The sequence below is a fragment of the Marasmius oreades genome, chromosome 8, assembly GCF_018924745.1.
Source record: "Marasmius oreades isolate 03SP1 chromosome 8, whole genome shotgun sequence".
Taxonomy (NCBI): domain Eukaryota; kingdom Fungi; phylum Basidiomycota; class Agaricomycetes; order Agaricales; family Marasmiaceae; genus Marasmius; species Marasmius oreades.
The window spans coordinates 2,620,360-2,640,933 of record NC_057330.1 but is presented as its reverse complement, the minus strand read 5'-3'; the positions used below and the strand labels follow the sequence as shown (position 1 = coordinate 2,640,933).

The following is a 20,574-nucleotide window of genomic DNA, read 5'->3' as shown; positions in this document are numbered from 1 at the left end:
AGTGGTTGATTCTAGCCGCACATGGTGTTTGGAGGAACTCACAAATTATGGCGATTATCTCTAGGACTCTATTCACTCTTGAAAGAGTGGTCTCGTTTCTCGATACCAATCTTTGGAATTGGGAGATTGGAGACATGGAGTGATGGTGGAAGAAAGAGCGATCGCAGCCGTGGGTAGGTAGGTTCGTAACGATGGTATTTCAATCATCGCTTTCTCATTTGTGGTGTGTAATCGCTTCTCAATCGCCGCATTTACCTTGGCGTCTAGGCAAAATGCTGTAGAGAAGCTCCTAAACGCGACCCCTCAGGAGCAAAGGCAAACCCTCTGTGCGATCTGCGGGCATCGTGCTGACGATTGTGTCCTGAATTAGAGGTGTTTTGGCTTTAGAAGTTACTCATCCGCAGTCAAAAGTGGTTATTATTGCTGTAAAACAACTGCAGTACTAATTAAGTCACAGGGATCCGATAGCCCGATACGATATTGATACTGTAGCACTAGGGAACGCCCAATGTCAAGAATAGTACGTTGTGTTATAATACAATTCACCTCAATTATATGATATAATGCAGCCTATCACGACTCAGGGACCAAAAGCTGTATACTCGATGAAGAATCTAAGAATAGCTGAGCACCATAGGGAAGTATCAGTAATCATATAACTAACCGTTCTCTGCCGACTTGATTCTGTCATTAGAAGGCGGTTTTTCACCGCAGAACGCTCGATTATTTTGCGGTACCGTGAGGTACTGATTCGACTCGAAGGCATGAGTTGTTGACCCGTAGTTCGGTAAGGATGCTGACTCGGAGGTTATCAGCCTCGTTTCTACATCAAAAGGTGGTTGGTCAGATGCTACATCACTCTCAACTCGAGGGATAAATCTCACGTCGTATTTGATCCTTCTCAACCTCTCTTAGTCTTAGCTGTATATATCGATCCCATAAAGCCAATGCGTAGAAGATCAATATCAAGACGACAATCGCTATCAAGAAACCTGATAAAATGGGAGAGATTAAGTGCCAAACATGAACTCCGAAACTCCGACTCACAGCTATTTTGTGTGGTACAAAGTTGGTGTTCCACGTTAGGATCAATATTCGCAGAAGTGGTGGTATTCTGAGTGTACGAGGCCGGAATGTACATGTTCGATGTGTGAATAAAGGGAAGAAATATCGCGGAGTAGCCACAGTCGGCGCCTGGTGCCACAGTATTTATGTTAACGTGTTGAATAATTGCTGTAGAGGCTGACACGATCGAGCCGAGAGGACTTGAGAGGGGCGCTTGCCTCTTTAGGAAAGTAGGAACATAGCCTTTCAAGCTTGATCGGGAGAACCGCCAATTGCAACTGGATGCTGTTTAAAATCGCACTGACATGAGCACGCCGATTTGAGATGCTGTGATACATGTCACATATAATTAGCACAGATTGCTCTCGACAGCTACTGATATAGATCTATGTATACCACTAAGTACGATCGTCCATGTAAAGACGGAAAGCTAGGTCCCTTGCGAAAGGTATACTAGAGTGAAAAACGCTAGTGATGCTACGTGGAAATGAAGCCCAGAAACAAAGGAAATGCGGCAGCCAGCGTCGCTGTAGAGAAAAAAAGGAGGGGAAAAAGCCGGAAAGGGTAAAAAGCACAGCCTTCACAGTCCGTACACGGTACACCGGAATACCAACGAGACAAGCTAAAAGGGCTTCAAACGAGTCCAGAAGAGTCATATTGACAATGGGAACCAAATCAACAGCTCTGAATGGCGCCAATCTTGATTCTACAGCCCGGACAGGTCTTGGAGTCTCCAGAGAGCCACCTCCTCAAACAGGCTTCATGGTACGCGTGTCGGCATACACTGCTACTCATAGCAGCATGATCACCCTCTTTAAATTGTATAAAACATATCCCGCACTTGTCTACTCCGCACTCCAGCAGGATTAACTTGACTCTAACTCGGCCATCTTTAGTAACCCGACGCCGATCAACGGAGATACGACCTAACAACGGGGCAGAAGACTCCGAGAGAGGAACGGGAGCTATTTTGGCCGTTTGTGTATTGAGATTGCGGGTCAACGAAGGTGGGGAGGCTGGGCCCATGAACTCAGATAACGTCAGTAATGTCTGAAAATCAAGAAAGGAATCAGATCGTGACTGACAGCGACTGAATTATCCAACCACTCACCTCATAACTGGATCCGTTGCGCAGCTCAGTCTCGTCCAGCCTAGAAACCAAACGGTCCAAATCTGTGAAGTGAGAATAGCCCCCATTGGGGTTCGGTTCGGTGACACTTGCAGCACGTGCCGATGACTCCGTCCTGTTTCTGTTTGCGAATTCGTCAGAGCTACCGAAACGATAGCGGACGGTGTCATTAGAGTTGAGTGGGCGACTAATCGTCGCTGGGGCTTTGGACGATGGACTACCTCCGTTGCTATCGTGTGTCCGCTGAAGCAACAAGGCAGGTGTGGGCTCAGAATCGACGGGTGAGCCATGCTCATGAACAGGTTCACCAAAATCGATCAGCAAACCTTCTGGGCATTTGTTTCGCGATGAACAAGTCCCTTCGGTTATAGATCCGGCATATGTAGAATCGACGATCGCACGATTGGAGGAAGGCGGCGGCCTTGGAAGTGGTCTGCCAGGGTAGTGATGGCTGAACTGGGTCTGTGTAGGTGTATGTGTGGGTGTTATCGTATGTGTGCTAGCAGACGATGGCGTTGTAGAGATCGGAGAAGACGGGGGTCTGTAAGACAAAGAGGGCTTCCGAGTATCGATGTGATACACAACAGGACGAGCTGCACTGGTAAACTCGTGTATGTGTTCACCGGGATGCTTGGACTGGACCTCAAAACTGGGATTCCCTGAGCGACAATCGGAGAACGGACGTGATACTTGTCGACTGAAGGGAGTTTCCCCTGGCACCGATATGCCATGAGGTACGATGTCAGCGCCATCAGTACATGCATGATTCACGCTAGTAGCTGGAGGGGGTGGGGTGGGAGGTATATCTTGATCATGAAAAGTTTCGGCTACTGCTTTCTCGGTAGGAGTATTCGGTAAAGGAGTGTTAGTAGCTCTTTGGAGAATAGCTTGTTGAGCAACTTCAGTCTCCGAAACGTCATTCCAAGTTTCTGATCGTAAAGGTGACGCTGGCTTTGGGCCTTTCTGGGGAACGGGCGATAGTTGCGTTCGGCGAGTGCGAACCGTCGTCACGACTGGGCCCGCTTCGGCTGCTATCGTCGAAGTACTTGGTGATGAGCTCAGCGGTGATGGGGCGGTGTCTCGCCGCCTAGGTTTCTTGGGCTTGGGCTTGAGGAACGGAGTTTTCTTGTCTACAAGAGTAGGAGTAGAGGCTGGAGCTGGAGCTGGAGTGACACCAGGAAATGGCGTTCTAGATATCTGGGTTTTTGGAGGTGACCGAGTAATGGGGGCGGGAGTGGGCGAAGGAGCTGACATCGCCAATTCCGGATTCAGAATGAGACTGGTCGGACGTCCTACAAACTCCCACTCGGAGTCAAAGTCTTCTCCCTTGATATCTTTTTCCTTTCCCTTGTTACCAGCGGATGTAGGTGTCGCTGAACCGAAAGTCGTAAGGGAGGTAGTACTCCTGAAGAAGGGAGAAGGATTGCGAGACTGGGAGTATGGGTGAGCCGAAAGAGCTCGCTGGGGCGTATTGGAGGATTTTAAAGGAAAGAGAGTACGTAGTGGTGATAGCGAGAGCTTCCTTCTCCCCTGTTGCTTGTTACCAACGGGAGTAACCGCAGTGCGAGAATCGCGATCGTCATCTTCTTCGTCAACTAAGACTGGGCTCGGTGTTGGACTTCGACAATCTTCCCCAGAAAAATCGTCCGTGAAGGGTTCACAAGGACTAGAACGAGAAGATGCGACTACGTAAACATCACTATCAGAATCAGGGTCTGAAGAGTCGTCCGTGATGGCTGACGAAGCAGGCTCCGATGTCGGAGCTGATGACGCACTCGCTGAAGGTGGGTGATATCGAGTGCTGGAAGTTGTGAAGGTTACAGTACTCGGACAAACGGATATGGGGGGGCTAGATATTGCCTCATCAAACGAAGGTGGGGGATAATTTGGAATGTCTTCGTCTTTGGCGTAGATTATTAACAAGACTCCCTTGAGGTAAAACGGTGGGCTCACCATCGACAGAGTCATTCTCTCTAACATCTCTAACAGTTGGCCTTCCTCTATCACGACGGTTCGGGCGAGACTGTGATCGTCCTTCGCTTCCTCGACTAGACGCTGGCAAAACCTTGTAAAACTTGGGACCGGTATTGAATCGAATATCATCGTCCGGGTTGATACTCCTGGGTTTCTGCTTCTGTTGGCGCATCCGACCAGCATTGTCAGGTGGAATCAGAGACAATTGCCCATGATGGGTCACAACATGAGTAAGATACGGGGCGATATTAGCTGCGTCCGCAACTTTTTGAGGCATTGAGGCGACGATGGTCGTCGTAGTCGACAAGTCAAAAGCGCACGACACCCTCGAGGATTTGCCTCCACGAACAACTGGAGGCAATCGCGTGGCTGTGACATCACATGTCCTGTGATATTCGACCATTACAGACCATTACCTCCAACTACACAGATATATGCGGTTGATTGACGAGGTAGCCTGGCTGGTCGTGGGCGTAAAGCCTCAGGAAGCAACAGAGTTGAGGTTAAATCCAGTTTTCGAGTCACAGTTACTGTTAATGAGTGCCCTTGGAGGTGAAGAGAATCCAGTTATGATGGAGAGAAACAGAATCCCGTACTGAGCGATCGATTTCAACGTTGGTGAGAAAGCGCCAAGTTGTTGGTAAGGTCCTTCGATCATGTTTGCGGTAATTGCGCCTCCCCAGTCCAACTTCATCTACTGCACGCCCCTCAGCTCGGAGCACAATCCAATGCCAACACATCATCATTCATTTACTCTTGGATGAACTTTCATGTACCGCGTTTCATACTTCAAGTAAGCTCGAGGGTGCGTTCTGGAAGCGGTCGCTGAGAAACTTCAACAAATGCACACTGCAGTCGCGACAAGTCAAGGTGCTTCTCCGTCGTTGTCAAGCGAGACTCACAGATACTCTGTCGTCTTAGAAAATCTTGGAATGGCGAGTAGAGCAGGGATGGTCCTGTCGAGTTGATGATAAAGAGTAAAAAGTGGGCGTCTCGTGGGCGTCTGTCGTCCCCCAAAATACCGGGCCGGAAGTTGTCGGATAATCGTAACTTAATTCCGAAAGAGTCCCTTCGCTTCCGACTCTTTCCTTTCTTTATCGTCCTTCGACAGTCACTCCATATGAACTCCCATGATTCCATCCAAGGGTAGGTTTCACTGTGGCGCTTCTCGAAACGCAGATCGCCGATAGGACGTTGTCGGTGGTGCCGGGTTCATTTAACGTCCTGGCAGTCTGTCCTAGTACAAGGAAAGTAGAAGCAACGAAAAGAACTTATGGAGCATTCATTCATCTCTGCATCATTGCAAGGCCTCGTTTGACCACTCGGTCTGGCAAAATGCGAGCCTTCCGACGCCCAAAAAAGAGTGCGGAGTGCTATAGCTTTGAAAATGAAGCTTGGTTGGCTTTCATTTGTTCACATGTTTTTGGAAAGCTCCGTAAGCTTTGGACCTATCCAATGAGCTGGTACCGTACTAAATATAGTGGCTCCGTACGCGAGACGCCGTTGTTAGTATTACTCTGGTCTAGTACCCCTAGTACGGTGGGCTCCTGATATCTACTGTAGTAGGATCTGGGGCTCACCGGGAAATGTGAGTCCTAAGTACACCTGCATCCCGTGGCTACGAAAGCGGCATCACGGAGCTCTCTTATTTGCTGGGCAGAACAGTAAAAGAGATCGACTCGGTATTTCTCCCTCTTGGCTGTACATGTTGTATTATGACCATCTGCCATTTAAATGGATCCCTTCATTGGGCTACCACTGAAGGAACCGGGAGAGTCCTCCACCTACTAACAAGTACGAATCTGCCAAGGGTCGAACCATCCTTGCTTTTGTCTCAAGGCTAGAAGCATGAGGTTTGCAGGCCCTACAGTAACTCCAGGCTGAGAGACAAAAGCCTATATTCTTCGAGTCATCGGCGGACTCTGAGCGGTAACGACCCCAGACGGGGGTACCCACGGTCAACGTTCCAACGTTGAATCGTGAAAGATGGCACCCAGTCTGTCCGGACTCGCGTTGGTTCAAATAAATCGGGTTGAAGGAGATCTGTAACATATTCACCATAAGTATTAGCATTCAAGAACTGGTAGAATAATATACAAAAGCTAATGTAGGTTCAGCATCTCTACCCTAAATGCATGTAAGAAAAGGGTCTGAATGTGACTTTGCTGATTGCAGTTGACCGCCCAACATTTCAAAAGGCTCCGGTTTCACCTGCAGGTGGATATTGTTCCATCCAAGCGAGCATTGCATCCACCCTGGGCCATGGAAGTAGAGCAACCTCCGCAAATCGCCGTCTCCTCTCAGCTCTCGCGTTTTGTATTACTACGAGAATGTCGGACTCCGAAGGTGCGGTACTCCTCTGTATCTCCCGTAGATAGGTGTCCTTGAACAACTGTGCCTCTCCAGGATCTCTAGGCCTGGCGTTGGTGAGGCCCAAGTGATCAAACCATAAAGGATAGCAGACGAGAGCCCATATAGGCGTTGTGGCCGCCATCTCCCAGTCAATCACACCCGTAATCTTTCCTACGTGGACACCCTCTGTAGCGACGATGATGTTACTGTTTAAGGAAGGAAGACACAATGATAAGCGAGATACAGGTCCCCCGGCGGAGAAGAAAAAGGGATTCGATTTCACGCACCGTGGTGTGAGATCCATATGGGAAAGGACAAAGGGACCAGCACCAAACCGATCGAGACCATCCTCAATCACGTCTCCGACCCTCTCTAGCATCTGCGGAAGTATCCTCTGAGCGAGATCCCACTTCCTCCAATCATCCGCCTCGAAGCTATAGGCATTCCCGATAACCTCTGGGAACTTTTGCACCGACTGGATCTCATCATTTAATGCCGCCCTCAACCACTCTCCGGACGACTTCCACGGTCCCCTATCACTCTCTCCTCGTGCTGCGGATTCGCGTTTACACCACGCCACTTCACCGAGTTCGTAACAATGCGGAGGAGAAGCGCCTTTCTTGAAATAGATGGAAGCTATTCGGTCGAATCTGAGTCTGTAAAGTTCGAGCACGACGTGGGCAAAATCCCGAATAGCATTCAGCTTGACTTGTGTGGGCAAATTTTCCCAAGCGGGACTGCTCATATCTGCCCCTTCTGTCTGTTTCGAGGAAATTTCGGCAAGTCAGTTGATCTAGAGAGTTTCAAAATCGAAAACGTTCGATGGGGACCCACACTCACGAATGATAATATCGAGAATGGCTGGCCAATGACATTATCGCGGGTGGGACAATAGCCATAAACGGTAGGAACTGGTATTTTGGTCCTCGATTTGACGAATACCATCGTAGCTATCTTGGTTTCGGGAGTTCGTCATTTCTCCGAACCTATCATCTTGGTGGAAGGCTTACCTCGGACTCTATACTCATGTCAGACCTCGCCTTATCATCTCGAGAGATCCGGGCGAGCACTTTGTTCGGAACTGAACTCCGACGACTATCAGGCACCATGAGGCGAAGAAGGTAAAGCTATATGGTGTGGAAAAGAAACGGACTGTTGAGTAAGGGATATGATGAACATCGACGACAACCATAGTTGACTGACCTCATTGTATGTCCCCACGTAAAATGGTTCGTCAGGGGTAGCGCAGGGTACTCCGAAGAGTGTTTGTGTTACACCAGAGAACTGCGTTGTATCAGGTATCGACATGGGTTTGCGTCCATGTGTCGAAGGGAAAGACAAGACGAAAGGCATGAAGAACGGGGGCTCAAAATCGGAAGCCATGATGTCGTGCTAGAGGAGGGTTTAGAGAAAAAGACCAGAACAGGTTAATAACCACGCCTAAATAGTAGGAGTGAGATCGTTGCACGAAATAATCCGGCATGGAAGGCACATAATAAAAATATAAAGAACCCTCTGATCTCGACATGAGGCTTAAATTGTAGCAGGCTCACAATCTGCGACATACGAGATGTCCGTATTAAGGGATCGAGAAAATAATGAACAAATGAATGAACTATCGGGATAAGTAAGTTAATTTACCCTTCAGTCGCCATTTGCCGGGACTCACGAGATCAGCGCAACTCTGCGTTTGTTATTTACCTCAAAATAACCAATCAGAACACCAGTCGAGTCTTTTCCCCACAGATCCAGGAAAGTAGAGATGCCGCCGAAAACACTTCCCCGTCATGACTTTTTTAATGGCCGCCGACGGGCACACGGCCTCCACCCATATCCCGACTTTGACAGTCTTGAGGAGACAGTGAGCGCGGATGATTATGATTCCCGTTCGTTTATTAGTGGAAACCATATGTATGGTGCTCTATCAGAACGGTGCTTCGGCAACCCGCGAAAGTTCAATGTCACATCCTAAAGCTCCTAAGCGAAAAGGGCCTGATGATATCAACATGTGTAAGGGGAGATCTGATGTACTACATACATGTTCACAATAGGAGAAAAGGCGGTTCGACAGGTTAAAGCTGTAGGACTCATTGAAGGCGATGAAAGGTACCGACAAAGCCTTGTCGGAAGCGCACGAATTAGTACAAGAAGTTGACAGGAAGAACTTGGGAAGCACAACAACAGCGGGGGGTGTCAATCGGCACGGAGTGACCCTGGAATTGTAGGCCGTCATCAGAGTTTTTCTGATAAACGTAGAAAAAAGTACCGTAACGTAATAATAACACTTTCTTTGATCCCAGTTCTCTGCATCACAGCCCTTCATCATAGAGTTTCCTCGATAGTGCGACGTAAAACCTCTCGAGATCCGTCTTGGTGGCTAACTCGTTTCTCTTCCCTTTCCTACCTTCCTTGGCGTCCAGTTGAGAAGAATATTCCTTATTCTGAAATGCCTGTGTTTCGTCCTTTAAGCCTGAGGATCTTTTACCACCTAATAGTGGTAAAGGTGCGGGGACCCGCTCAGTTAGCCAGTCAAATACCACAGATAGCTTGTCCGTCGAGGCCTTGATCACAGCTTCGTCCTCTTTCCTTCGTACTTCTCGCTCCCGTTTACGGTCTTCCGAGCTCGATGGCGACCGGCTGGCTTTTGCCTTGGACGCCGCCTCCTGCTGAATTGCTTCTTCCTTCCGCCATGCCTTAAGGAACCAACCCCAATCTTTCGAAGTCCGTTCATCGCTGCTCTCAAAATTTTGACCCCCATTCTCGTCAGCCACCGACGGTGGCCCGAGTCCAATCGCAGGGATCGCCGGGAGATCAACGCCAAACTCAATCCCTCTTGCACCCCTCAATTCCCAATCTGGTTTTGCGAATCCATCAACCCTGAGGACATGCGATAAACATAGGGAATAGAAACGTACGGTCACATCCTTCCATCACGCCCAGGAACTCTCCCCATTTCGCGCTCTGAATAGTGACCAGACCATCATTTCCCCATTCCTCTTGCCGTGCCCACAACGGTCTCTCTCTTTCGCTGCCATTCGGATTGTTACGTTCCCATTCCACCTCCAACCGTTGCCTTGTTTTCTGCTCAACGTCATCGAGAACCATTTTGGGAAGCCAAAACGGATGCCACACATTTACAGTAGGCATTCTACCCGCAACGCTGAAATATTTAACATTCGGATTGTCAGGAGTGGCTGGATTGAATACGTCTTGTAGATACGTAGAAGTTAGATTGGCGTATGCGGGGGAATCCAAAACCGACATGAGCAAAGTGGTGAATGAAGATGGTAGAGAGGACAGCGAAAGCGACGAGAAGTTGTCGCGTTTCTCTTTCTCTGACATCGTTTCCTCCTTGGATGCTCTGGCCAGTAAATCTTTCCCTTCCGTAGCGAGTTTGCCTAATCCGAAATTTTCCTTAAAGCAGATATCAGCGTGAATAACGGAGACGAAAATATGAAATCATAACGGCGACGTACAGAACACCAATCCATGAAGGGACTTCCCCGGTGCGGTGTGCTTATAGTAGTTAATGAAAGTGGCTTGTATTCTTCAGGTTTACAATGCGCGATCAAGTGCCTGCAGTCTAGACCACCCATAGAGTGCGCCATAAAGTTCATACCGCGCCCTCTAGCCTTCTCACGAAGTTGGCGATCAAGGTGCTCTGCACGAGAACTGATCGACCCGGTACTAACGTTGGGTAAGAATGTCAATCAGGCGCGTCCCGAGAGAGAGAAGATAAGAACCAGTTACCCTGGAACAGACGTTATAATGACTTCGGCACCCAGCTTCCCGCGTAGGATGCTCAAAACGTTCGACCAGTAATGCATGCGCATACTCGGGAAAGATGAAGGACCTCTTGTGTCAAATCCATAAAGACCTTGGAAGGACGGCGTTAGATGGAGTCGGCGGTGGAGAATGTGCGAAACCCTTACCGTGGCATAATACGATAGGGTGACGTGGTGCACGAAGAGGGTCATATAGAACCGGGGAAGACAGGAGTTTGTGGATGATATCTTGGGGCTCGTGTCCCGGGCCAATTGCGTTGGGTTGAGAGCAGCTGTTCTTCGGAGCCTGTGGTTCAGGTGAAGACGGAGATGAAGCTTCGTTCTCGAAATCCGGGATCGGGGAACTGGCGTTTCCATCGGATGAAGGTACTGATTCGATCGCGGCGGACATGAGTAACAACTGTTTTGTGGATTCATCTATACGTATGAATTACTGTAAACAAGAGGAATATATTACAAGATCCGGAGGCAAAAGGATGCTGACCGTTGAAGTGGCATATTTGTTTGCGCCATAGCCCGTCAAATGGCCATACTCGACTTGAAGATGAGCGCTTTCTATCCCGGTCCTGAGTGGATTCTTTGGCTTGTTTGACGAGATGGTGATTGGAGATAGAAATTCCAGAAATTACATTGAAGATTCGTCGAAAAATCACGACCACTTGAGCTGGGATATAGACGTTGTTCATGACTGATTTCCTGAAGCTTGTGAATCAACCCTGTGTAATTGAGGTCAAATCATCTCCATACGACACATTTGAGTTCAGAATTGCCCTACACAAGCTGTACCCAGCTCTCCCCAGACTTTTGGGTTAGAATTGGATCCAACTAGTAAAAATTGGGGTGAATATATCTTATAGATATCTGGATATGAGATGGCACATACTGACAGCGGGTCACCCTAGGACGTGTCCTTACTCAAGCCCTACTTCCAAAAGAACAAAGGAGATGGTGGTTGTGATTGTTGGCGGACTGAGATGTCTCAGAGAAAAGATGGGTTGGCTTGCACTGGATAGAAAAGGACCGCTTTAAACCCTAGGTTAGGGTCCCGGTTGGTGGTCGGAGATCAGATTATTTGATAAGATTAGATAGGCACTAGTGATATCTTGCTTCCCATAACAACAGCCTTTGCTTTTTTCCTTGACGCTTACAGCATCTCAGGGTGCGTATCACTCATGAACTTCGCGAACATGAACTCCCCATCGTGAGCCTAACATGAATCACATCTAACATCACCAAGAAAAGTGCGCATACGATAGAAAGTGGATTGCTTATGCTTTCACCATCCTCGACACATTGAATAGAAGGCAGACGGCATTGTGTGTAATCTGGAGGGAAAGGAAGCCGGTTTTATTCGTTTTTCAGGCTGTTGACACGGGTAAGTCCTGTGCGGCTTCTAATGAAACACCTCATGTTCACATATCTGGCAATCGACTCTAATAATAGCGCCAGATAAGCGCTTTATCCACCGATAAAGTGTTTGTACGGCAGCTCAGAGGACACGGCCTTCAAGTTCGCTACCTCAGTTCACCTCCATCTTCTTTCGGCGAGTTCTTTAAGTTTGAGTGCTATTTTACAAGTGTATATTGATTCTCCCCAGCCAGATAAAATGTCTATTCCGCAATATATACCACCAATCATCTGGAAGTTGTGGCAGTCCTACGGGTACAGGTGATTCTCTTTCTGTTGAAGGTCCAGATGTTCCATCATCTCAAAACTCTAGAACACGAGGAGCTGTTGCTTCAACATCTACATACCATGTCTACGGATATGATGTTTACTCTGGGGAGCTCTTTGAAACGTTCCCTGAAATTGTGGATCAGAAAACTCAGTCCATATTCCAGGATTTCGACGTACCTTCATTTCTATATCCCGCCGTCCGTGCTTTCTTGCACGAAGCAGAAAAGGCGTTTTGCTCTCTCGAGACTCGAACCGAAGCTATAATTACCCATATCGCTGACACCATCTCATCCTCCACCCTTACCTCCCCCAAGGTCATCCTGGATCGCGAAGCTTTCCTCACGATCATCAAGTTCTTCACATTCGTGCGCTTCCGAAATAGCGCACATTACAGAAAGGTAGTAGAGACCTTGATGCAGCCTGGTGTTACGTTACGGAAGAACAGCCGCATCGAAAGAATCAAACCTGCCTGCAACGCATTCATTCAACAACTTCGTTACCAGGCACTCTTTCAAACCTTTACGCGTTTCTTCAACGCGGATACATCGACCATCCAGTCTCGCCTCCAGTCGAAGATGTTAGCGACCAGGCCGCCATCATCACTGCCAATTTTTCGCACTCGAATCCTCACAGAGCCTCAGCAGATCCGTGAAGATCCGTGGATCGAGGATTTCAATTTTCATTGCTGGGAGTTTTGTCGAAAGGCAGAAGTTTATCTTGGTATCGCGTCGGAAGCCGATCAAGAGTATATTCTGCCAGATACTTGCTTTGGGACGCTCGATGAGAGCTTTGGTGGCGGGGCTGGCGGAGAGGAAAGGGATCCGTAAGTTTGGTTAAAAAGTACATGCTGTCACGGTGGTAACTGACTGATCTACCTAGCAAAACTGAATCCTTGGACTCTTTCTTCCCCATTCTACCCACTGTTTCCGTGTACATCCTTCGTGGGGAAAAGACGTGGATATGTAGCCAATGTCAGGGTTCAATTGTGATTGATGTTACGGAAGAGTTAGCTCTTGATGTGCATCTTCGCAATGCTATGGTTCTTTCCACGGTTCCTTACTTTAGGAATCGTATCACCCAACGATTTCGTTCCTTCAATACTCCACCAATCACCCCACTGTTCCATTCACCCGCGCTGAAACCCGTTTGCACCGAATATTTCGATGAATATATCGATGGCCACTATGTCTGTGGTCCAAAGATCTATTTTTCGTCGTTGCTATCCATTACGGAGTCTATATCCTCCTACGACGAATTTCGTTGTCGATGGATTGCGGATACGTTCGTGGACTATACGCGACTCAAACAACGATGCAGGCAGAAGTTTGAGAAGGAAGGAGTACTCAAAATGCTTAATGTCAAGGGAAACTTAAGCATCCACGATCTCACAGACGAGGTTGAGCTTATTAGCAGCACTGCCTTGTGCTGCGGAGGCTTCAGCGATGTTTGGAAAGGAGAATGGTTCGATCCCGTCGAAAAGAAGAAAAGAACTGTGATTTCGCTCCTTCGTTCTTGGGTTTTTTTCTGACCTGACATTCTCCACAAGGTCGCAATCAAGTACCTTCGCCAAGTGATGTTCCAAGACGCTCGTGAAGAGTTTCTAAAGGTCTCCTTGCTCCTACTGTCCTCGTCTATCCTCCGTTGACAATACCTTTTGAGGCCTGTTTAGAGATTACACGCAGAGGTGATTACCTGGCACCAGTTAGCTCACCGAAACCTCGCGTCATTGTACGGTTTGGTGCAAAGTCCTACCAGCATAGGCATGGTTTCGCTTTGATGCGATAACGGTACAATTTGTCGGTATGTCAGGGATAATCCTCCAATTGCTAAACTTGATCTGGTGCGATCTTTGTTCGATTTGTTCATTCCAGAATCTAGCTTTGACCCGTTCCAACAGCTGATCCAGATCGCATCGGGAGTTTCCTACTTGCATGACTTGATTCCTCCGGTCGTTCATGGAGACTTGAAAGCTGTAAGTATCGCCCAGTTTCGTCGGGGGATGACTTCTGATTTTTACCGTATGAAGGGAAACATCCTCGTTGATTCTCAAGGTCAAGCAATAATCACAGATTTTGGGCTGTCGAAGGTCATGTCGGAGCATCTATCATCTACCGGTACCCGAAAGCCTACGTCCTTCTTTGCTGGTTCAACCAGGTGGATGGCTCCAGAACTGGTACATGCACAAGCAGAAGACAAGAAGATACATGTGACTACGTATAGCGATGTATACGCATACGGAGCCGTTTTCTTGGAGGTCATAACGGGACAACTTCCGTATCCACATCGGTCCAGCGACTTTTTGGTAATCCTCGATATCATTCAAGGTGTCCGACCTTACCAGCGCTCGATGGTTTCTGCTCAGATGTCTGCATTATCCCTTCGAGGATCTGCGGGTAGTACGAGTTCCGTCGACGTGATTTGGAGTGTGGTCGAAAGCTGTTGGGACCCGTTGCCTGTTGTGAGACCGAAGATGAAGGATGTGGTGAAGTTGCTAGTGGATCTTCAGGTACCACCTCGGTGTCAGGTTTGAAAAAACTCTCTTTTCTTGTATTAAATGATTAGTTATCGAGGTGTAGTATGTTTACGCCCAATGATTGATGACTTTAGAAAAAACTCTCCCCCTGCCAATGACCTCGATAAGTACACGGAGACGGACTGGTCGCGTTCACGTCACTTGTCAATATCGTGTGAGAATGACAGGACATAATGTATGATGAATATGGTTACTTGAGGGGTGAGCTCGCTTTGAGTTCCGGCGGTTCATGTAGGGCCATGCCGCTATCAAAGCATTTCGGTTGGTCACCCTGCCTTCTGCCTTTCCCCCCATGAGCATCTGCAAATAATTGCTCGTCCATCCGTCAATGTCCAGCACACCAAATAACTTGCCAAAAATGGCCGGGAAGGAAGCTCAAGCATCAGGAACTTACCAATTTGGTGGTGGGGACTTTTTACGGCTTTTTGGGGCTTGTACAAGCCAACAAGTCGCCAGCCACCAGTCATGTCTGATTCCCGACCAGCTCCATTTTGCTCGGGTCCGTCCGCCAAGATTTTCTGGTCAACATACATTTTTGAGATAACCTCCGCTGCTGGGGGTCCTTGGTGAGCAAATAACATATTTTAGACTTTAGACAAGTTGTTTTAAATCTATTTTATGGAGTATAGCTGCGATGTACAGACAAGCTGGTGGACTGCTGAACTTGCGAGCTGGTCAAACCGGCTGAAAAGCCCCGAAAAGCCCTTAAAAGCCGAGAAAGCTCACCACTAAATTGGGTAAGTTGCTGATGAGGAACGGCGATTGCGCGCCGCGTGATCTGAAGCTTACGAATTGATTCTATAATTTTTTGCTATGCTCATTCAGTCTTCTTTCATCCCTCTTCTCAGCTCGTGTTGTGTGTGTGTGCTCATAGTCGACCGGGTGAGGGGAAAACTTCATAAAAATCATGCTCGGATTACGTTCAACCAGACGTGTCCAACTTATCATCTTCGTAGGGTTCTGTACCCTGGCCATCACCTTGTTACTGAACTCGACATCTCAATCCGTTCGCGCAAAGCTTTCGAGTTTTCTGCCTGGAAATAGTTTCGACGGTGCCGGTGAGGCAAGTCGAACACCACCCGAACCTCCGACATGGGATAGTCTTCAAGAATGGGAAGCTTCACTTCCGCAGCATAACCTAGACTTGCCGTTTCCTGAAGGAAGGGAAGGGAGATATGTCAAATTTTCGAATCAGGTGAGGGAGTTAGGGTGGAATAATGTCCTAAATGAACTGTGAGCTCTTTTTCTCTTTCTCTGCATTTTGCATGAGTACCATGATTTTGTGCTGAAATTTCGCTCTTAGGTTGATGAACGCTCATCTGGCATACATCTCTAACCGTACATATGTCTTCCAAGACTATTACTGGAAAAAAGACTACTACACCTGGCCGAGCTCAACATGGCGCACCGATCCACCGCGAACGCCTCTAAATGCCCTTATCTCAGGTCCTGCAGCGGGCGGTCCCTTCGAGCCTAACGATCCCTCACCCCGTGCGGTCTCTGAAAACTTTTTCGACGTCGTTTGCCCCGGTAACAAGCGGAAACTTCTCTATACCGAAGACATCAAACCCAAAATCGGATGGGCATCTGGAATTGATATTCTCAATTCCTGGGCCAAGATCCTCCGAGATGAACCGGCGAAATGCATAGAAATCATACCCGCAGACGAGGCTTTCGATCAATTTCCCCAAACGTTTGATTTATGGCTGTGGGGATCGGACCGTGTTCTTTCGTTATGGGAACCGTTCATTCAAAGCCCCATTTCCAGACTCCTCGAAACTTCACCCGTTGTGAACAGTGCGATTGACGCCAACGAGCACCTCTTCTTTCCTAGGGGATCACGGTTACCGGTTTCAGGCGGTGCCAAGGTTATAGATACTGGTTCTGATTCTGGCTGGCCCAAGAACCCATTTTCGCGCGTCATGGCAGTACATGTCCGTCGGGGAGACTTCAAGGAAGCTTGTGAACGTCTTGCATATTACAACTCCACGTTCTATAGCTGGAACCTTCTCCCAGACCTTCCGGATCCGTTCAGTGTCCCTCCCAGCGTGAGATGGAACACAGACGAGTACAACCAACTCTACCACGAGAGATGTTTCCCGGAAACTGAAGCTATGATAAAGAAGATCAGGGAGTCGAGGGATACCTTCGTCAAGTCCTTTGACGGGCAAGATGTTGTGTTGGAAACGCTGTACCTCCTGACCAACGCAAAAGGGGAGTGGTTAGCTGCCTTGAAGGAAGAGCTGGAGAGAGACGGATGGCATACCATCGTGACAAGCAGGGATTTGGTTCTGAACGCAGAGCAGATGGATGTCAACATGGCGATCGACATGGATCTCGCGAGAAGGGCTGCGGTGTTTATTGGTAACGGGGTGAGGCAAACCAGCTAGATCATTCTAAGAACACATCCTGATCGTTATCACTTTTAGTGGTCATCATTTACTAGCAATATTGTCCATCGAAGACTTACGGACGGGAATAAGCCAATCAGTGTACGCTTTTGGTAGCGTTAGCCTGTAGAGGCTGCGACCGTGTTAGATCAATGTATCGTCGGATTTATTATTGGGATATAGACTATAGCTTAAGTACGAAGAAGACAGTGTTGTGACAACTAGATTACTTGTATTCACAATCCCAAACCGCTATCACCTCCCCACCAATGTGATAACATACTCAATACCTCGTGAACCTTCGCGTCCCTTTCTTCCGGTCCTGCAAGTCTCCCGAGCACACTGAATGGCGTAACACCATCTTGGAAATTGTCGACCTTCATCGAGAAATGTTGAATAAAACGTCTCATCATCTCCCCACTTGGTCTTGTCTCCCCTGGACTACACCAAAACTCGACTTGCGCACTCTCTATTAGAGTTCGGATAGCCTCAATGTGTTCGATGGAGACCAGCTCGTGCGCGAGGACGGACAAACACATGGAGATGTTCTCTTTGGTCAGTATTCCCATTGAGAACAAGTCTCCGATAAAATGTAGGAACGTCGTAGCCGTATGGACGTATTCTTCTGATGGGGCAGTGTGATATGAGATGGCATTCGGACAGACCTGTTGAAAATCAAATTAGCACAACCTTCGTTCCGATCAAAAACCCGGAAACGGCGGGGCCACGAAAACACGTACGGTTGTACACCAACTAGCTTTAAACACTCCCATCGTTCCTTCTCTCAGATGCCAAGCGAACGAATGAGAAATGTGTTCTGCGAAGGAGTCGTGGAGACAGAGCATGATTTCTCTCGCGAAGGGAGCTAGGACTTCGTGGTTGGTTTCGTCATTCACCATCGCTTGGAAGCAGATCCGTTTTGTGAGTTCGATGATGTCCTCTTCAGACTGATCCCATTGCGTGGTATCTACAAGATCTCGTGCGTATGCTGCGAGGACAGGTAACGTTGGTCGGGGGTGGACGATGGCAGCATGGAATATGGATAACCAGTCTGTTGTCTGCACAGGAGCAGCATGATAAGTTGGAGAATGCCGAAGTAGCGGCGATGACGCGTAGGAATTCCGATGTCGGTTCGGGGAGTTCGGGGAGGCTCGAGTTTCAAGTTGAGAGTGGCCTTTTGGCGTGAACGGGGAAGCGGTGGGGTTGAGTTCCTTCCCGTACTTGATGTCGTATATGTCGACCTGATCGAGGATATCGGTGAGGCTGGCTAGAGTGGTCAGAGGGAGTTCGCATTGTCCACTGCCATCACCTAGTTTCTCGGAAAAGAAGGTGCTTCGTATGTGATCGTCCTCCAAAGCTAATGTGCTTGTCGAGCTGAGGGGAGAGTCTGATAGGGAGCTGGCGGTCGATTTAAGGTCGAAGGTACGGAGAGGATATAGACCTTCGTGATTCGTGAATCGAGTGGACATGGTTGAAGATTGTAGTTCGAGTTCTTGATGGGTCAGATGGAACCAAATGTTGAACAAAGAACTCGATTGCCGCCTTTTACTTATAAGGCGAACCTTGACAATTGATGATTCAACGATAATTGTGTGATGTTGTCAACGAAACACAATGACTTTCCTAATGCCGAAAACGTGTTCACAGAACATTTATTTCCATATTCACACACAATTGAGAACGCAATAGAATGTGATCATGAGGGAGTCAAGTTCGTCCCGCCATCAGCTTCGCAATGAAAGTGTAAAAGACAAAGCGATGAAGAAGAGTCATCTAGACAATTGGCTGTCTACCACATAAGGCAGATCGCATGGGAGATGAAAGTGTCAGGGAAATGAATTATATTCAATTCGTATTGTGGTTATATAGGCCGTACTACTAATAATATCACCGAACATAGCTGAACAATCGGAACGTGTGGCCCCGGCTGCCAGCTATCCTGTGAATCATGATGGAAACTGTTAGTGAAGTAGACAAAAAAAAATTAGTCAAGACACAAACATTAGAATCAGATAGAAACAGTCCCGTGAATCGCCCTACCGTCAAGTCAAGATTCCGGGGCAGTTGTTACCAGTTGGCTCCCATGGGGCGGATGCCGCCGTAATCAGGTCGAGCATAGGAGAAACCGTGGCAATGTTGATAGGAACCGAAGACCTTTTCCACCCTTCTTCGATGGGGAGACGCTCCTCCCGAAAGAAGATCTGAACAAAACTTTGAATGCGGAAATTAGCTGGTAAACGATGAAACAATCTCAACAATAGGACACACTTTTTAGGAGCGACGCCTTGAACGGGATCCCCCATAACACTCAGGTAGAATGCACTTTCAGCACTGCGGATGAAAAGCGTCGTATCCGTATTCGTCACGTTCGGATTGTTCTTGAGAGAGTCCGCCAGTCGCGCATGCTGAACTTGACCCGCAGATGTGATGTTATAAACATCGGAGCCGGGATTAGAATTGGCAAGTGTAGAGAAGATTGTCTCGTTGAAACGGACATTATCTCCCAGAGCGACATCTTGGCGAGAAAGAGATGCGTCGTGTTCAATGACACCGTGTCTGTATTTTGAGAAATGAAATGAGTTAGGATTTTTGTTCGTAAGGAATATACACGTACGCCTTGAGGTCGTTGAGTGCAAAGGTCGTGGGTTGGTCAGACGTAAGTAGGCCGACTTTAGCGGCAAGTGTCAGGATCTCAGCCTCTATGTGATACCCCTCTGAAGAAGCACATGAATGTCCGAGGTCGGTATGGGGAAGTTGAAACATAACGGAGGCTTACCGTATCCAGCTTTGAGGATCGTAGAAATAGAGATATTTCGTCCATCCCTAGGCAGGAAGCCATGGTTGGCTAATCTGAAGGAGTTGGAGATGTCGTCAGCTTGCCATCATCGTACACGAGGGAGGAGGTATTCGACAAACGTGTTGAGGCCGGGACAAGGTCCTCGAGAATCGTTGGGTCCCGGGGCCTGCCAACTATGTTGGTCATCGGCTAACGCATTGGTTGCGATGATAAAGAAGACAAGTGAGAAGGAGGTTTTCATGGTGATCAAGAAAGAAGTGTTGTTGTTGCAAAGAGCGATGACTAGTAGAGCCGTTAAGTACCCACCAAAAATCCTGGGAAAAACCACAGGTGTCTTACCTCGGCAGGAAATATTTGGATGTAAGTGCCATCAGCGCACGTAAAGTATGCGCGGCCAGAAGATTCGTTGAGGAAAGCTGTTGCGAAGCACCCACACGAGTACTGCGGACAATCAACCGCTCATAGCCTTTCGTTGCCCAAGCTAGGCATGACTCCTCACGAAAGGCCGCGCGATGAGAAGTGTATCCAGTCATGATAGATAGACTGGCGACAGTCAAAGGTGTTAAAGTGTCGCTCACAAGGAATTATTGAACGAACCCACTGATAAGACATGATCCTGGGGGGCTAAGCAGATCAACCGCGAGGTTCAGAGCTCCCCACATCTGGTTGCGGGATCCCATTATGCATTTGACCACATCCCGGCGTACATGACACAACTGAGTCTGGCGACTAATAGTAGATCGTTTCTATTGAGGTTCTTGTGAATTGGAACCTAACACCAAGACTCAAGAGCCGTACTGACCGAAACCAGATATTTCCACTCCTGTTTCCGAGCACTGCAAATCAAACCTGAGGTACCCACATAGATTAGT

At 48.1% G+C, this 20,574-nt stretch overlaps 9 protein-coding genes across 10 annotated transcripts; 3 read left to right on the top strand and 6 right to left on the bottom strand.

Moving 5' to 3' along the window:
• Nucleotides 1-412: 412 nt before the first annotated feature.
• On the bottom strand, nucleotides 413-1,176 carry E1B28_012788 (uncharacterized protein). The gene is made up of 5 exons (XM_043157934.1): nucleotides 1,048-1,176; nucleotides 885-992; nucleotides 665-823; nucleotides 547-614; nucleotides 413-494 (listed from the first exon to the last, which is right to left on the bottom strand). Exons 1-4 carry the CDS (start codon nucleotides 1,139-1,141, stop codon nucleotides 574-576), a joined length of 402 nt encoding a protein of 133 aa, XP_043005304.1. The 5' UTR covers nucleotides 1,142-1,176; the 3' UTR covers nucleotides 413-494; nucleotides 547-573.
• Nucleotides 1,177-1,383: 207 nt separating this feature from the next.
• Nucleotides 1,384-5,193, bottom strand: E1B28_012787 (uncharacterized protein). The gene is made up of 4 exons (XM_043157933.1): nucleotides 5,071-5,193; nucleotides 4,148-5,017; nucleotides 2,177-4,095; nucleotides 1,384-2,115 (listed from the first exon to the last, which is right to left on the bottom strand). Exons 2-4 carry the CDS (start codon nucleotides 4,569-4,571, stop codon nucleotides 1,741-1,743), a joined length of 2,718 nt encoding a protein of 905 aa, XP_043005303.1. The 5' UTR covers nucleotides 4,572-5,017; nucleotides 5,071-5,193; the 3' UTR covers nucleotides 1,384-1,740.
• Nucleotides 5,194-6,359: 1,166 nt separating this feature from the next.
• On the bottom strand, nucleotides 6,360-7,903 carry E1B28_012786 (uncharacterized protein; the record flags this gene model as incomplete). The annotated part of the gene is made up of 5 exons (XM_043157932.1): nucleotides 6,360-6,726; nucleotides 6,808-7,280; nucleotides 7,361-7,474; nucleotides 7,531-7,647; nucleotides 7,724-7,903. The coding sequence occupies 5 exons, from the start codon at nucleotides 7,901-7,903 to the stop codon at nucleotides 6,360-6,362; spliced, it is 1,251 nt and encodes a 416-aa protein (XP_043005302.1).
• A 926-nt stretch (nucleotides 7,904-8,829) lies between these two features.
• Nucleotides 8,830-10,991, bottom strand: E1B28_012785 (uncharacterized protein; the record flags this gene model as incomplete). The annotated part of the gene is made up of 6 exons (XM_043157931.1): nucleotides 8,830-9,374; nucleotides 9,436-9,934; nucleotides 9,997-10,207; nucleotides 10,271-10,397; nucleotides 10,453-10,722; nucleotides 10,790-10,991. The coding sequence occupies 6 exons, from the start codon at nucleotides 10,989-10,991 to the stop codon at nucleotides 8,830-8,832; spliced, it is 1,854 nt and encodes a 617-aa protein (XP_043005301.1).
• Nucleotides 10,992-11,911: 920 nt separating this feature from the next.
• Nucleotides 11,912-13,759, top strand: E1B28_012784 (uncharacterized protein; the record flags this gene model as incomplete). Its single annotated transcript, XM_043157930.1, has 5 exons — nucleotides 11,912-11,967; nucleotides 12,026-12,805; nucleotides 12,862-13,474; nucleotides 13,529-13,588; nucleotides 13,652-13,759. The coding sequence occupies 5 exons, from the start codon at nucleotides 11,912-11,914 to the stop codon at nucleotides 13,757-13,759; spliced, it is 1,617 nt and encodes a 538-aa protein (XP_043005300.1).
• A 312-nt stretch (nucleotides 13,760-14,071) lies between these two features.
• On the top strand, nucleotides 14,072-14,512 carry E1B28_012783 (uncharacterized protein; the record flags this gene model as incomplete). Its single annotated transcript, XM_043157929.1, has 1 exon — nucleotides 14,072-14,512. One exon carries the CDS (start codon nucleotides 14,072-14,074, stop codon nucleotides 14,510-14,512), a length of 441 nt encoding a protein of 146 aa, XP_043005299.1.
• An 822-nt stretch (nucleotides 14,513-15,334) lies between these two features.
• On the top strand, nucleotides 15,335-17,170 carry E1B28_012782 (uncharacterized protein). Of its 2 annotated transcripts, XM_043157928.1 has the most exons (4): nucleotides 15,335-15,397; nucleotides 15,472-15,748; nucleotides 15,819-16,887; nucleotides 16,945-17,170. In XM_043157928.1, exons 3-4 carry the CDS (start codon nucleotides 15,823-15,825, stop codon nucleotides 17,020-17,022), a joined length of 1,143 nt encoding a protein of 380 aa, XP_043005298.1. In that variant the 5' UTR covers nucleotides 15,335-15,397; nucleotides 15,472-15,748; nucleotides 15,819-15,822; the 3' UTR covers nucleotides 17,023-17,170. The 2 variants fall into 2 exon arrangements, with proteins under 2 accessions (XP_043005298.1, XP_043005297.1); XM_043157927.1 differs by having other exon boundaries at nucleotides 15,335-15,748.
• Nucleotides 17,142-18,518, bottom strand: E1B28_012781 (uncharacterized protein; the record flags this gene model as incomplete). Its single annotated transcript, XM_043157926.1, has 2 exons — nucleotides 17,646-18,518; nucleotides 17,142-17,570 (listed from the first exon to the last, which is right to left on the bottom strand). Exons 1-2 carry the CDS (start codon nucleotides 18,372-18,374, stop codon nucleotides 17,142-17,144), a joined length of 1,158 nt encoding a protein of 385 aa, XP_043005296.1. The 5' UTR covers nucleotides 18,375-18,518.
• Nucleotides 18,519-18,947: 429 nt separating this feature from the next.
• On the bottom strand, nucleotides 18,948-19,943 carry E1B28_012780 (uncharacterized protein; the record flags this gene model as incomplete). Its single annotated transcript, XM_043157925.1, has 5 exons — nucleotides 18,948-19,116; nucleotides 19,174-19,461; nucleotides 19,520-19,619; nucleotides 19,682-19,755; nucleotides 19,822-19,943. The coding sequence occupies 5 exons, from the start codon at nucleotides 19,941-19,943 to the stop codon at nucleotides 18,948-18,950; spliced, it is 753 nt and encodes a 250-aa protein (XP_043005295.1).
• Nucleotides 19,944-20,574: the final 631 nt, after the last annotated feature.

Bases quoted from the DNA above. Each gene is read 5' to 3' on its own strand.
- E1B28_012782 (XM_043157927.1), top strand. From the start codon at position 15,423: ATGCTCGGATTACGTTCAACCAGACGTGTCCAACTTATCATCTTCGTA. The intron at 15,749-15,818 runs GTGAGCTCTTTT...TTTCGCTCTTAG, and splicing joins AATAATGTCCTAAATGAACT to GTTGATGAACGCTCATCTGG. The intron at 16,888-16,944 runs GTGAGGCAAACC...TATCACTTTTAG, and splicing joins CGGTGTTTATTGGTAACGGG to TGGTCATCATTTACTAGCAA.
- E1B28_012787 (XM_043157933.1), bottom strand. From the start codon at position 4,571: ATGGTCGAATATCACAGGACATGTGATGTCACAGCCACGCGATTGCCT. The intron at 4,096-4,147 runs GTGAGCCCACCG...TCTACGCCAAAG, and splicing joins AGAGAATGACTCTGTCGATG to ACGAAGACATTCCAAATTAT. The intron at 2,116-2,176 runs GTGAGTGGTTGG...CTTGATTTTCAG, and splicing joins GCAACGGATCCAGTTATGAG to ACATTACTGACGTTATCTGA.
- E1B28_012788 (XM_043157934.1), bottom strand. From the start codon at position 1,141: ATGTACATTCCGGCCTCGTACACTCAGAATACCACCACTTCTGCGAAT. The intron at 993-1,047 runs GTGAGTCGGAGT...CCATTTTATCAG, and splicing joins TTGTACCACACAAAATAGCT to GTTTCTTGATAGCGATTGTC. The intron at 824-884 runs GTGAGATTTATC...CTTTTGATGTAG, and splicing joins TGAGAAGGATCAAATACGAC to AAACGAGGCTGATAACCTCC.